Source organism: Dermacentor silvarum, chromosome 2 (genome assembly GCF_013339745.2).
Source record: "Dermacentor silvarum isolate Dsil-2018 chromosome 2, BIME_Dsil_1.4, whole genome shotgun sequence".
Classification (NCBI taxonomy): Eukaryota; Metazoa; Arthropoda; class Arachnida; order Ixodida; family Ixodidae; genus Dermacentor; species Dermacentor silvarum.
Window position 1 is genome coordinate 189,305,144 of NC_051155.1, and position 13,205 is coordinate 189,318,348.

At 47.5% G+C, this 13,205-nt stretch overlaps 1 protein-coding gene across 2 annotated transcripts in view; it reads right to left on the bottom strand.

Moving 5' to 3' along the window:
* Positions 1 to 13,205, bottom strand: part of LOC119440619 (E3 SUMO-protein ligase RanBP2) — a 125,110-nt gene that overhangs the window by 79,173 nt on the left and 32,732 nt on the right. For both annotated transcript variants that reach the window (XM_037705514.2, XM_049662031.1), the window contains exons 13-15: positions 8,991 to 9,120; positions 5,880 to 5,986; positions 5,529 to 5,782 (exon numbers count right to left, since the gene is read on the bottom strand). In XM_037705514.2, coding sequence (XP_037561442.2) covers positions 5,529 to 5,782; positions 5,880 to 5,986; positions 8,991 to 9,120 — 491 coding nt within the window. The remainder of the gene's footprint in view (positions 1 to 5,528; positions 5,783 to 5,879; positions 5,987 to 8,990; positions 9,121 to 13,205) is intronic.

Consider the following 13,205-nt stretch of genomic DNA (forward strand, 5'->3'; position numbering starts at 1 on the left):
CAGCCGCCATATGCAGTAGGTGAAAGGGTAAGCATGCGAGAGTGAGCCAAGAAGGGCGGCTTGATGTGGTGTCTCTTCTACCTCTGGGGCAACCGTGCGTGCGGGGGGGGTCCACAATTGCCTGTGCGAGCGTGACTTCATGTTTGTTAACTCTTTCCCTGCTGCACCCTTCTGCATCGTTAGCCCGCTATCCATGATTTGAAACACCACTTTCGAGACCTTCCGCACAGCTCCCAAACAGACTTCGCCATCATATGTGAAGGAGAACTATACTTTTATTTCCTACGCAGTTCGCTTTTTTCCCCGCTTGACGGTGATATTTTAACACACTCTGAAGTTTCGCTATCGCTAGAGTAGAAAGCAAAAATGGCTGCTTGTGGAAGGGGCACGCGTGCTTCCAAAAATAGCGGATCTCGTGATTCCACTGCGTCTGCAGCTGATTTTATCGGTGGATCGAGCAGCAGCGAGTCTGAGGATGTTAGCCCAGAACATCTGCTGCCGAAGCTCGGTTATCTTTGCTTTTTGCTTTGGCCTGTCCTTGTTGTCACAAGAAATGCTACGACAGGAAAATCGAGCAGAAAACAAGAGTTTATTGCAAGGACATGCAACATTCCACTATGTTTTACATCGAGGAATTGCTTCACTGCATGGCACGCCCAACTGTAGTGCTTGCAGTTAAATTTTAGGAGTGGAAGACATGTTGAATAAGAAATTTAGAATTTTTTCGGAGATAGCGCCTATTAGACAGCAATACATTTTGAATATCTCATCATTTTTGGTACATTCTTCTTATTAGATACAAGCGTGTCTTTACAACCTTTGTTCAATTTTATCCCAGATATAGATTGCCAGAATTTTAATTCTGGCAATCTATATCTTTTTTGACATACATCTCGTTAAGACATTTATGGGTGAAAAAGTGCAGTCATTCTGCTTTTTGTTTATCTATTACATAAAATATTGAGTGCAATATTTCCTTAAGAAAGAGAAATCTGGCGTAACCTACAAAAAACACCTATTCTCCCCACAGTAGGGAAATACGTAATAGTTCAGCAGAAACCCGCTAGGTGGAGAGAAGTAATAATGGAAAATGAGTGGATGTCTCATTTTCCACTTAAGGGGGAAGCGGGTCTTTGAGACCAAAAATTGTGAAAAAAATTCATTTTTTGAAATGTTATTTTTGGATTCAGCTCCTGCTGATGTCTTGGCAATTTTCATGCATTTTAGATCAGTATTTTAGCTGTAACAGCATGTTATATCCCATTCGAAAGCTGAATTGTCACCGTTGGAAGCGCAAAAAAATGGGCTTTCTCAGCGCCGCGCTGCTGCCGTTCTATGTTCGATACTGCAGCCATTTTGGTTTCATTCGAAGGAGCCGCACTTTTTATTCAATATCCAGCCGCGGTTGTTTCCATCCACTCAGAATTCACATAGAAAATCTGCGCCAAAAAAAGGTCCCACCGTGTGAGCTTATTCTCAGAGTGAGCGCATGTGACTGAATTGCGCTTCCGATTCGCGCAGCCTCCCACGTCGTCTGCTGCGCACACTAAATGGCCCGTTGACGTCGCCATCTTGTTCATCGTTCGAGACATTGTCGGATTACGCTCGGAAGATCGCAACTTCGCGCAAGTTCGGCAAAAAACTAAAGAAGCCGTTTTCGAACGTCCCAAAGACTGCGCACTGCGGCGGTGTATTGGCACAGTGCCAAGCTAGCCAGACGAAGTGCACTGCAGCCGCCGAGTGCGAATTAGACCTGGGCTCTCGGCGCTGTTTCGAAACTTTAACATGGCGAAGCGATATCAAAAGTCTCGCAGTGTACATAAATTCGGAAAGAAGTGCAAAAAACAAAAAACTAGCGCAAGGCGAGATCATGGCTCGGGTTAATCACAAGTGATTCTAGCGCTGGACGTCATGGTGGCGGAACGCGATTCATCAGTCGAAATGCCGATTTCTGCTCGTGTTTTGGCGACCGCCTCTGATGACGTCGGTAATCAGCAGCGTGACACAAGGTTCAACATAATGTTCTTGATGAGCACCAATTGCACGCACAATAGTGAAAACAGATTGAGGATAAGATCTACAGCGAATCGTCAACTACCGTGAGCGAGTGCGACGGTGTTCCCAGATACGGCCAATTATGCTGCTGATCACAGTGCCGCTCCGTGCAGTTTTGCTAATAATAATTTCCAGGAGCAGAGCAAGACGAGATACGGCTGTGCGAATTGCCTGCAGTACGCGCTGGAACAACTGACGCCCTTGCAGCACTAACGGCGCTACGCCGGCTTTGCAGCCGCACGAACCGAAAGCCGGCGGCCGGCAGGCGACTGCCCCCTCCAGCGCAGCCGACACCTGGGGCGTGGAACTGAGAGCCACCGTCGAGCCCCGACAACGATCCCGCCCACCTTGAAAGCACGAGCAGTGCAGCTGACCAACCGCCTCCGAGTTGGCATCAAGTGTACGCCAGCTGAGGGCTACATCACCACCAGCCCGAAGCTTGCTCGGTCGCCAACCTTGGCGGGTACTCAGGGAAACGGACGTCCCTAGGTGCCAGCCTCAACGTACGGGGGCCTTCGTAAGGGGGGGGGGGGGGGGGGGGGAGGATGTGGGGAGCACACGCTGCCACCTTCTCCCGCGGGCGCTCGCCGTCGCTTGCGCACGGAGCGCACGCGGCGGGCGCGGGACCCGGGCGGGCACGGGAGAAATGCACTTTGCCCTCTCCCGGTTCTCGCGTGCCCGCGCGGGAAGAGGGAAAGTATCCGGCGGGTGAGGAGGCCATTTCCCTCGCAAAAAGGTAAAAAGGATAAAAGAGCGCGACCGAGAGACCCCCGGGCCTCTCTGACCTCGCTACACCTACCTGCCCATATGGATATACCCGCTGCAACCCGTGAGTGACCTTGTTTGCGTGACTATCACACGTGACGAGACAAGCCTATTTTATTACTTATTATACAGAGCGGACTTCCCTCTGCAAGTGTGTTTTATTGCCCACAGCAATACACGTTGTTGAGTTGACTCGCTTGTTGCCTTATTCGCCCGAACCCTACGTAGCTGCGATTACACGCATTGGGACGGGTTGGGGAAGACCCCCACAAGGAAGACAGTGAGCAATGCTCAATGAAAATGGTGTAGCGTCTAGTTTAAGCCGAACTGTGTGCTCGTCTGGCAGCGTCCCAAGAACACAGAAAAGGCTAGGGTCTAGATGCAGATTGTTGGAGGCTTCTCGTTCTTCAGAAACGTAATCCAAGAACTTGCAGACGCCCAAGGCTTGAATTGCCGGAAAACCAAGCAGCGGTACAGTTTTGGCTGCAAGATAACGTAGCAGTTTGGTAGACCGCCCCTTCCAGGACAAAGTCGCATGGAATGTACCCAAAACAGAGATAGGGTGGTTTCCGGGACCTTTGAGCTCTCATTCCGGTTCTCGTAACATTGTGAGCAGACCAGGGAATCAGCTATGGAGGACAGCAACTTCGGCACCCATGTTAACCTTGAACAAAACTGAACGTAAGTTCCCAAGCACATTGCCGAACTTGGCGTTCGGGCGCATTTCAGCCGCGGCATGAAGTTCGATGGAACTGGCAGAGGGCTTTCGCTGCCGCTTGCCGGCGAAAACAGGAAAGCATTTGCAACAGTAATTGCAAATTGCACAACGAACTGGACAGTCGGAACCCATATGTGAAGAGTGACCGCAAAAATCGCAGGTATTGTTCTGCCTTTTTGCTGTTGCTTCATTTGGTCAACAAATGTACGCGGTGTCAATGACCAGCTGAGGTGCATTTTCCTGCAAACACCTTTCACATTCCTTCTTGGCGTCTTTGTCTTGGCGAGCTTGAGTAAGCGCTTGTTGCAGCGTTAACTTCGGGTTTTGGCAAAGCTGGTCCAATAGCTTCCGATTTCGCAGACCAACAATGAAACGGTCACGAACAAGCCTTCTTCCACTGCACTTGAGCTGCAATTGGAGCATTTTACCATAGTATGCAGAGCAGTGAAAATGACATCGACCGACTCAACGGGCTCTTGAATGCAGTGATGGAACCGTGCAGATTCGTAAAGTTGATTAGGTGGATTCACGAAGTGGGCACCGAAGTCCTTTTTTAGAGCTGACCAAGTCCTGAAAAGCAGCATCTCCAAGTGATATGGACATCAACACCACTCTCGCTTGAAGGCCCATGCAATATAGCATAGAACGTGGCTGCACCTGCTGTTCCCTGGCAGGTGCAGGCACCATGGAACAGCTGATATGAGGCAAGGCGAAGGAGTAATCTACATACTGCAGAAGCCACAATGGCCAGGATCCCGGGTTCCCAAAGTCGAAGGGTGGCGGTGGACACAGCTGCACAACTCCTGCTGAATGTGGCGGAGTGGTTGCCGGAGTGGCCGCTGAATATGGCGGAATAGGCGGAGTGGTGAAACGAGACTGAGGTGGCTGGGTTCTGAGGTGCGGTTTCAAAATGGCGAAGGGTGAAAAATTAATAATTATTGATGCTTTCATAGGCAAAACTGAGAATTTTGTTGGGTAAATACATCATTTTGTTGCTCAACAAGTCATTATGAGCTAATTTTCGCATGGAAGCGTAGTGTTGAACTGCACAGAACTGCACACAATATTATTTTAATTCTGACGTGCGAAAAAAAGTGACCTTCGTGCTGTTGTCCATCGCTTCAACGCAAACTGAGAGCGGACAACACACAGCACGCACAAAGCTACGAGCCGCTGATGCACCTACACTGCCTAGACTCTGCCCCCAACACAGATCACTTTCAAGATACGGTCCGCGCGCCGCCGCGCAGTACACAGTTGATGCTAGAGTACAACGCAGCTCGCTATACCTCCCTCCCCCTCGCTCTCGAGCCGGTGCCTCGAGCGCAACGGAAGAAGGCGCGCTCCCTCCCTGCTTTTCTTTCTTGCGCGCATGAGATTTAGATGCAGTTGTCGGCTCCCCTCGCACGCTTTCACTCGCACATACAGAATACGGCGCTCGGCGACGGCGTTATCGCCCTTGGACTTTATACAGAACATCTATGCGCCAAAACTAATTCTAGGGCCACGCGTCATAGACACCATCTTTAGATAACAAATACGGATCTCAAAGGCCATACTTTTGCTGGCGGAAACCGAAAATACGTCATGGGTGTTAATTCCGGCACTTTAGGCGGCCAATGGCATCATCAAGCCACCAATCCAAGCGACATGAGCAGTCAAAATGGCTGCTCGGGCCGGCGTGGGGTGGCAGTTCTTAACGCATGATCCGGGACCGGTCCCACAGTTGTGACGCAACAGCGGGATTACCAATGCATTGGGTTCTATGGGAGCTGTGCGGGACTGGCTGAAAACAACGTAACAGCCAGGAAAACGCAGCACCCGGGAACGTAACAGCGGGGTTCTACTGTACCAGAATTGAAAAATTGATTTTTTAGTGATATTTTTTGTCTCCAAGACATGTTCCCAGACCACATTGCGTTAGCGCACGTACTGCCACAGGACAGCACAAGTCTGGCTCCCAACTGTGGTTTCTTCATGGCACGCTCACCTGGCAGTGTTGGTGTGTAGGCGGTAAGCAGCGTTCCACCACTCAGCCTGTGGCCCTGTGCATAACTGCACACCCACGTGGGGAGGGAGTGCCAAGGGTCCCTGCGAGGGACGCATGGATTTCCGGCCTAGCGACTGAGCCGCACAGTACCGTGCCGCCTCAAGGAATGCCAACGTATCCATCTGGCTCAACGTCTCAGCTGCCCCAGAATTAAACGCATGTGGCTCCCGCTGAAGCCTCTCAAACACTCGCACCTGGACAGACAAAAGGCACAACAGCAGAATGAAGGCCAAGGACATAATCCAAACCATCCTGATGCTTTTGCCAACTGGTTAGCTTGCGCCAGCTCACCTCAAAGAAGTGCTCAGTGCCCTTGGACTTCTTGTCTTGTATTGAACTCCAGTGCAGAGCCAGCCAGACCAGATGGTTAAGAGATGAAGGGTGTAGCCATTGCGCCTCTGCACAAGTTTTTTATATTACAAACACTATACATAACAGCACCCAACAAAACATAAGACGAAAACAGGAATTTAACACAGACTGCACATACTCTTACCAACCTATATTTTATTTGCATCAACAATGGTTCTGTGAGTCTAACAAACTTGAAGACCAACCCACCTTAGCCTCAAGAACAGAAACAGCTCATGCATACAAGGTAAAGAGAGGGACACTACCTCATTTGTGTATATTGTTTCCGTTCAAATGGCCATAGATCAACAAGCAGAACAACAAACCCTCCATCCTTGCCCAACTCAAAATTAAGCCACACTGCTTTGGGATTTCAAATTACTGCACACATGGTAGAGCATCACCACGTGCATGCACTCTAAGTCATGTGGTTTCATTGACAACTGTGTCTAGCTACTGCCCATTAATTTACAGCCTAACAGACGATCTATTTCTAATGCTAACCAATGTGTACTCAGGAGAGGCAGCGTCCGCAGAGTACTTCACGTGAAGGAGTCGCACTGTCTACCTACGTTTTCAGGGATATTGGCTAGCTAAGCCAACATAATGAAGCCTAACAAAGCAATAGGCACCTCATGGCTCTGGTAGCACCAACGGTAATAAATATGAACACCTCACCCATGATTGCCTTTTACCTTTACATCATCTGGAGCACGGTAAGTACAAACAGGCCTCTTTTTTTTAACCTGCATTTTTCATTACATGTGTTTAAATGAGCCTATAACAAACAAATAGATCTATAACTAACAAATAGATGAAGTACGAAAATGTCTTTGGTATCCCTAAAATGATGCCAAAGGCTCTTTTTCGTATTTTTCACTTTTTCTGTTAGAAGTTGCTTTATAAATTACGAGCACAAAAATTTTATAAATTATTCTAAACTTCTAATGAACCTTTACACTGTATATGTCATCCTATTTTTGAGGGGTGTCCGTACCTCACACATACCACTTCCTGAGAAAAAAAAAAAAAAAACTTCTTCAAACCTACAGTAAAACCTCGATAATTCGAACTCGGTTAATTCGAAGAATTTGAGCGGTCCCGTCATTTTCAATGCAAGTTCTACCGGATAATTTGAATGGCCCGCGCGGCTCTATTCGGATAATTCGAAGTTTCCGGCTGGTAGCAACGTGCGGCTATTAGGTTAGGGCGCTCCGTACAGTCACCAACCAGTTTTCCGAGCTCGTGGGGACTGAAAAATAGTCCGAAAAACTCGTTCGGCCAAAAAAAAAATTATTAGTGCGGCTTAAAAAAAAACTAATAATGCCCTGCCTCACACTACGCTCGGAGGGGATCGACTTGCTTGGATTTGCGCAGCAGTGACGTCGTCTCTGTGTACAGGCGACACGAACGTCACCGCGTTGACGATCTCCGCCAAAGGAGTTCGCCATGGAGATAGAAGAAACGAGCTTGGCACCGCTTAGCTCTCGCGAAGGCACAGGAGGTAGCGCCGATCACCGAGACATGGGTCTCCGAGACACCTGCTCAGTGTACACGCCATGTTCAAAATAGCAACCGAAACTTTAGAGAGAAAAAAAAAAAAAACTTGCTAACTGAATTAACAAGCGTGGTGACAGCGCGCACAAGCAATCATGAATAGATCACACCCGATGACCGCAGACAACCACAGTCAAAACGCTGGCGCAAACGAGCGTGGCCGCCGCAGCGAGCGAAGGTTCGTGCAGTCTATCGCTTCAACGGCAACTGACTCTGAGCGGCGAAAGCACAGCGCATACAAAGGTCAGAGCCGGCTGGAGATCGCTTTCAAGATACGGTGCGCGAGAGAACCCGCTCCGGCACTATGTACGCAGTTAAAAATTTTATTCCGGAAAATCGAACTTTCGGGTCTCAATTCATCCGAAAAATTGCGTGCGAAAATGCATGAACTCAATGGGAACCCTGACAGTGCATTTTTGAAGTCCGGAATATCCAGCAAGTCCTTATTTTTGGAGTCAAGCACCCCCACACCCGCTTTCGTGGCAGTTATCGATTCCGCGAACATCGTCCGCAACTTTGTTGAGTGCAGTGCGAGTGATATTTGTATGCTAAATGTTGTGAGCCAGCTAGAGAGCATGGCTCTAGGGGCGGCGAACTGCCGTGCCAAGTAACCCCGGATCAGTGATTACTTCGAGTAATCTTTCTCGGACATGGAAAATAAAGGCGATTTCTTTTTGCGGCAAGTTCTTGCTTGTTTTCTTTTATTTTTATTCATTTCGATTAATTCGAAAATCCACTTAATTCTATGAATTTTCGTGGTCCGGCGACCTTCGAATTATCAAGGTTTTACTATACTTTCCAAGATTTTTTGCAACTACCCACACTGGAAGGCACAAAATTTGATGAACACGATAAAATTATAAACTGCATGCACTTAGTAGGTCTGACGAAGACTGTGGGACGATCCCAAAGCAGTGCAGTCTAACACAGGGTCTCAAAGCGCTAGTTGTCTCGAGGAAAAAATGAAACACAGTGGCATGTGATGCATGCGCCAGACGTTTCCAAGCACAAAATTGGCACGAGTGATGCATGCGAGCGACCGGGGCCTAATGGTTAGAGCGCTGGGCTGCCTTGCTGGAAGACCTAGTTTCCATCCCACCATCGGTCTCACATTTCTTTATAGCATTATAGGCGGACTTCACCTACTTTAGAGATATCACAATTCCTCTGACAAAAAATATGGGCAGACCTCGAAGACAGTGCAGTCAAACACAGCGTCTCAAAGTGCTGGCTGTCACAAAATAAAATGCAAAAGAAAACTGTTTAGTGCATGCGAGTGCATCACAGTGCACAAGAAATAGCAAGTTTGTAAGAGATAGGAGGTATTGCAACATCACACCGATAAACGAAAGTGAATAGGGTTGTCTGTGACACACGCGCATGCAGCTGTCAAAACATCATAATTACCCCATTCTAAGTATATGAAAGCACAATTATTAAGCATGAAGCATATAATTATATAGCATGCCAAGTAATGGCCTAGTTTTTTCCTACCTTGATCATGCTCCTGAAGGGCTGCAAGGGTGGGAAACTCAAAGGCACACTTGACAAGAGTTGGGTCATGGAGAAACCATGATGCAGTGCCTTCTCCATCAAATAGGCTCTTGTAAATTTTTTTTCGTACCTGAGGAAACAACAAGCAAAAATTTGTGTTTTTTAGACCGACTTTAATATGGCATGTATTTAGCATAGATGGTACACGTTTCTACTTCACTGCAGTATAGGCAGATTGTTTACATGATGGACACGTATGCCTTCTACTGTTAAAATTGCTTATGGTGCCCACTATCCTAGAGTGGCCCGTAAGTGCCCATTTGGGTTCACTTTTACTATGGCCACACTGCTTACAAAGTTTAACATCAACCTCATTTTGCAGTAAGTGTGACAATATGTTAAAGAAATGTGACTGTAGTAGGAATTACTTACTGCCACTGTTGACATATTATATATGTAACATGTCAACAGTGGCAATATATTGACAACATCCATGAAGTTAATTGAAAGAACTGCGAGAGTTATTTCAGGTAGCTACCTCTGTGGCAAGGCCTATGGGCACTAAGTGGTGAAAGAACCCATAAATGGTACTGCTTTAAAGCTAGGCTATGTACGAATCCTTGAGTGGGATTGCTAAGAAGGCCACATGTAAATCACAACTGCAATGTAAGCTATTGAACTTACTGAGCTAACTACATGCACAGACATTGCTCAAGTGGTATGAGGTCACTAGATGTTGGCGGTATCATAGCCATCATAGTAGGAGCAAATTCCACCTGATGCAGTAGTGTAAGAGTACAGGTTCTAAAACTTTTAGGCTTTCAAGAACCATGCCTGCTTCCAAATTATGCCGCAGGGATTGTTCTCATTACGACGCCAGCAGACAGCTCCAGCATAGAAATTTGTGCTGACAGTCTTCGTGTGTTTGAAAAAGGGTGACAGCTTGGGGATCTCAAACCAACTTAGCATAAATTAGCATCCCGATTCTAAGCTAAACAAAATGTAGGTCAAGTCATGATAAATGTGATGATTTCTAGCTCCTGATGTGTGGGGATGCGAGACTCTCACGCATCCCCGATGTTGATTTCCCCGCATGGCTCACGTCTCCTGTTCTACGGCTTCGCCCCGTGGCGTTTCGGTGGCAGCGTATTACGAGAGATGGCACTAGTGTTGCGCGTTTAACGCCATCTAGCGGCGGGGTTACTAGGATGCAAAAGGACGAAAGCACTTCCTCTTGGCTTGGGGGTCGGCGAACAGCATGCACGGACTCTTCGCACGTGCGTCAGCTCGCTTCGCGGGGCCGTCCCGAGAAGGCTTAGGAGCAGGACACCGGTATGGACGGACAAGGATCGTTCGAACTCGCCACCGTTCGCCTGACTGTACACGTGAACGACTAGGCGATGGTGTAATAGCATGGGGCAAACATATTCGCTCGCTATCCGGTCGCGGTGAGTCGGACGTCCTTGATTTGTCGCACGCCCATGTGAATGTCGCGGGGGCGTCCCGAGAAGGCTTAGGAGCAGGACACCGGTATGGACGGACAAGGATCGTTCGAACTAGACACCGTTTGCCTGACTGTACACGTGAACGACTAGGTGATGGTGTAATAGCATGGGGTGAACATATTCGCTCGCTATCCGGTCGCGGTGAGTCGGACTTCCTTGATTTGTCGCGCGCCCATGTGAATGTTCTATGGATAGTAATTAAGCTAGCATGTGTTAGTGTATGAAAGGTGCAATAAATGCCCTTTTGATTGTTTGCACTACTGTGTTGTCATTCCTTTGTCCGAAGAGCACGTGTGAGACCCCACAGATGATATCACTCAGTGCTGAAAAGTTGCAGTGACATCCAGATCCATTGTGTTTGTGACTGAATTCGTCACAAGATGTTGGAAACAGTTGGCATGTTCACCCTATCCCAAAGCCTGAAGAACACACGATCTGGTAAACATCAGTTGTGTGCAGGAGCTTTGTAGTGCAACTTGAAGCAGTTCTACTAGTGCACAGCTCCCAGTGACTATTGTCAAACGTGGTGATTGCCCCTGAGCGTATTTTTGAAAAGGTTTAACATTAAAAGCTCACTAATTTGCTCATCCCTAATCAGGAAAACCTTATTCAAGCTTGCTGTCTGGACCCACCAAATATATGCATTAAGCACTTGTTAAGTGAGACATTTTGCCACATGCCAGTTACTTTAGACAGGACCTAGAGTGCTGAATACAGCAAATGTGATGGTGCACACAAGAGGAAAAGGAGCACTGCTGACGTAAGACCAGAACAAAAAAATGCAACAAAGCAACATAGTACTACTACTACTACAACTTTCACTCGAAAAAAAAACCATGCAAACATCTCATATTTTCTCTTTATTTTCCTACATTTTATGCCACGTGCATACAGGAATCATGCAAGATGGCAAACGTGGCAAGCAATTATTCCATTTTTGTTCAGTGCCAAGTGTACGATTCGAGAGAAACCACAGAAACCGTTGACAGATTCCCTAATACCTAATTTGATTGCAACATTCGTACTAATGTTTAACTTGCTAGCTACATCGCAATGAGTACTTTTCAGCGTACATAGCACTTTTGTCTCGTCAGCTGCTTAAAAAATTGCCTGAACTCACTGACAAAATAAAATTGGAACACGCACTCGACTGTGTACTCGACTGCGCACTCAGCGGTACTGAAAAGCGTGTCTCAAATGAAGGTGCACGTTGCGAGAGCCAGTCAGTCACGGGATGACCAGAATTCCAGCTTCCACAGTGCTTTTGTGCAAAATATAACAAGATTTGCTCATTTATTAGGCAAATAAAAGGGTGTTGACGTAGTAAGCATTTGCTTATTGTTTTTCTCATACCCTTGATAATTCGAAATTCAGATAATTCGTACATTCTTTTACTCCCTTGAGATCCGAATTAACAAGGTTTTACTGTATCACCGCATCGAATCGAATAGTGAATGTTCGAATAATTCAATTCGCAAATTAAATATCTGCTACTTGACTTTCTAATATTTGGTATATTCGGTGCAGGTACCCTTGCAGTGCCGCATGTCATGTGCCGATACCGGGCCAGCAAGTGCCTTACTACTTTCTCTTCAGCGCAAAAGGAGCTACGAGCGCACCTTGGCTGACGTAACAGCTGTCCGTCTCTGCAAGCGCTTCTGGCCTATTGCATGTGGCACAAAACGTCGGCCCAATGCAGGCGATCGCACACATAGCGGCCGAAAACCGCAGAATGGTGACGCTTAGGCCGAAGCCGCCTTTGTCGGTAGTACAAGGTTCATCCAGGTGAACAGGGTCAATCAAACCGGTAACACAACGTGGAACGGCAACAAAAGCAGTGCGTATTTCAGGAAGTGCGAATAGATTCGCAAGGATCAGGCCAATTAACCACCAGAAGGCATGCAGATCGTACTGGACACGTGGCAACGAATTTAACACCACTTCAACAGCCGTCAATCTAATCAATAGATGTGATCTGAGGCCGATTACATGATGAGCCACCCATATGGAGCAGCAGGCATTCCACAACGGCTAGCAGCCCGTTACCACGTAGGCAGCTGTGAATTTTCAGCGTGGCCACACTGCCCAAGCCATTAGGCCTAATCGGCGCTGCTTCGTCGAGTGTCGACAGTTTGGTGCCGAAGCAATGCAGTCAAGTTCGCAGCAGCCGCACGACACTCGGAAAGCTAGCAAACCGCCTCGCAACTATAGCGAGTGTATGGGACGGCAATAAAGTTGCTCACGGCAACCATATTTACGACAAATCGTATGGCAGTTGTTTTCAAGACCGTTCATAAACGCACATCAGTCTTTTTTTGTAGCTTTGAGCAGCCCGTCACAAGACTAGCTTTGATTTACACGGCAGGCATGAAAGTGCCATATGACTTATAGTGCACTTCCCGACCAGCTGCATTCATTTGCGGAACTGTTGTGTGAATGTGCCGTCATCCTCCCGATGCCACAATTGTTGGTGTCAAATCACGGCAAACCTGACAATGAGAAGGCACCTTCAATGCCGGCATAAACCTCACGCAGTCGACCAGCACAGCGCCAACGATGGTTAAGCGCGGAATGATGATCGAGTCACCATGATGTGCAGTCTGCAATTTCATCTGTCGTGCAGATTGGCCTTACGATAACCAACCTGCCACACAGATGGGAAGCTATTTGCTACTTTTGAGGAAACGTGATAAGCAAAACTTTCTACGCA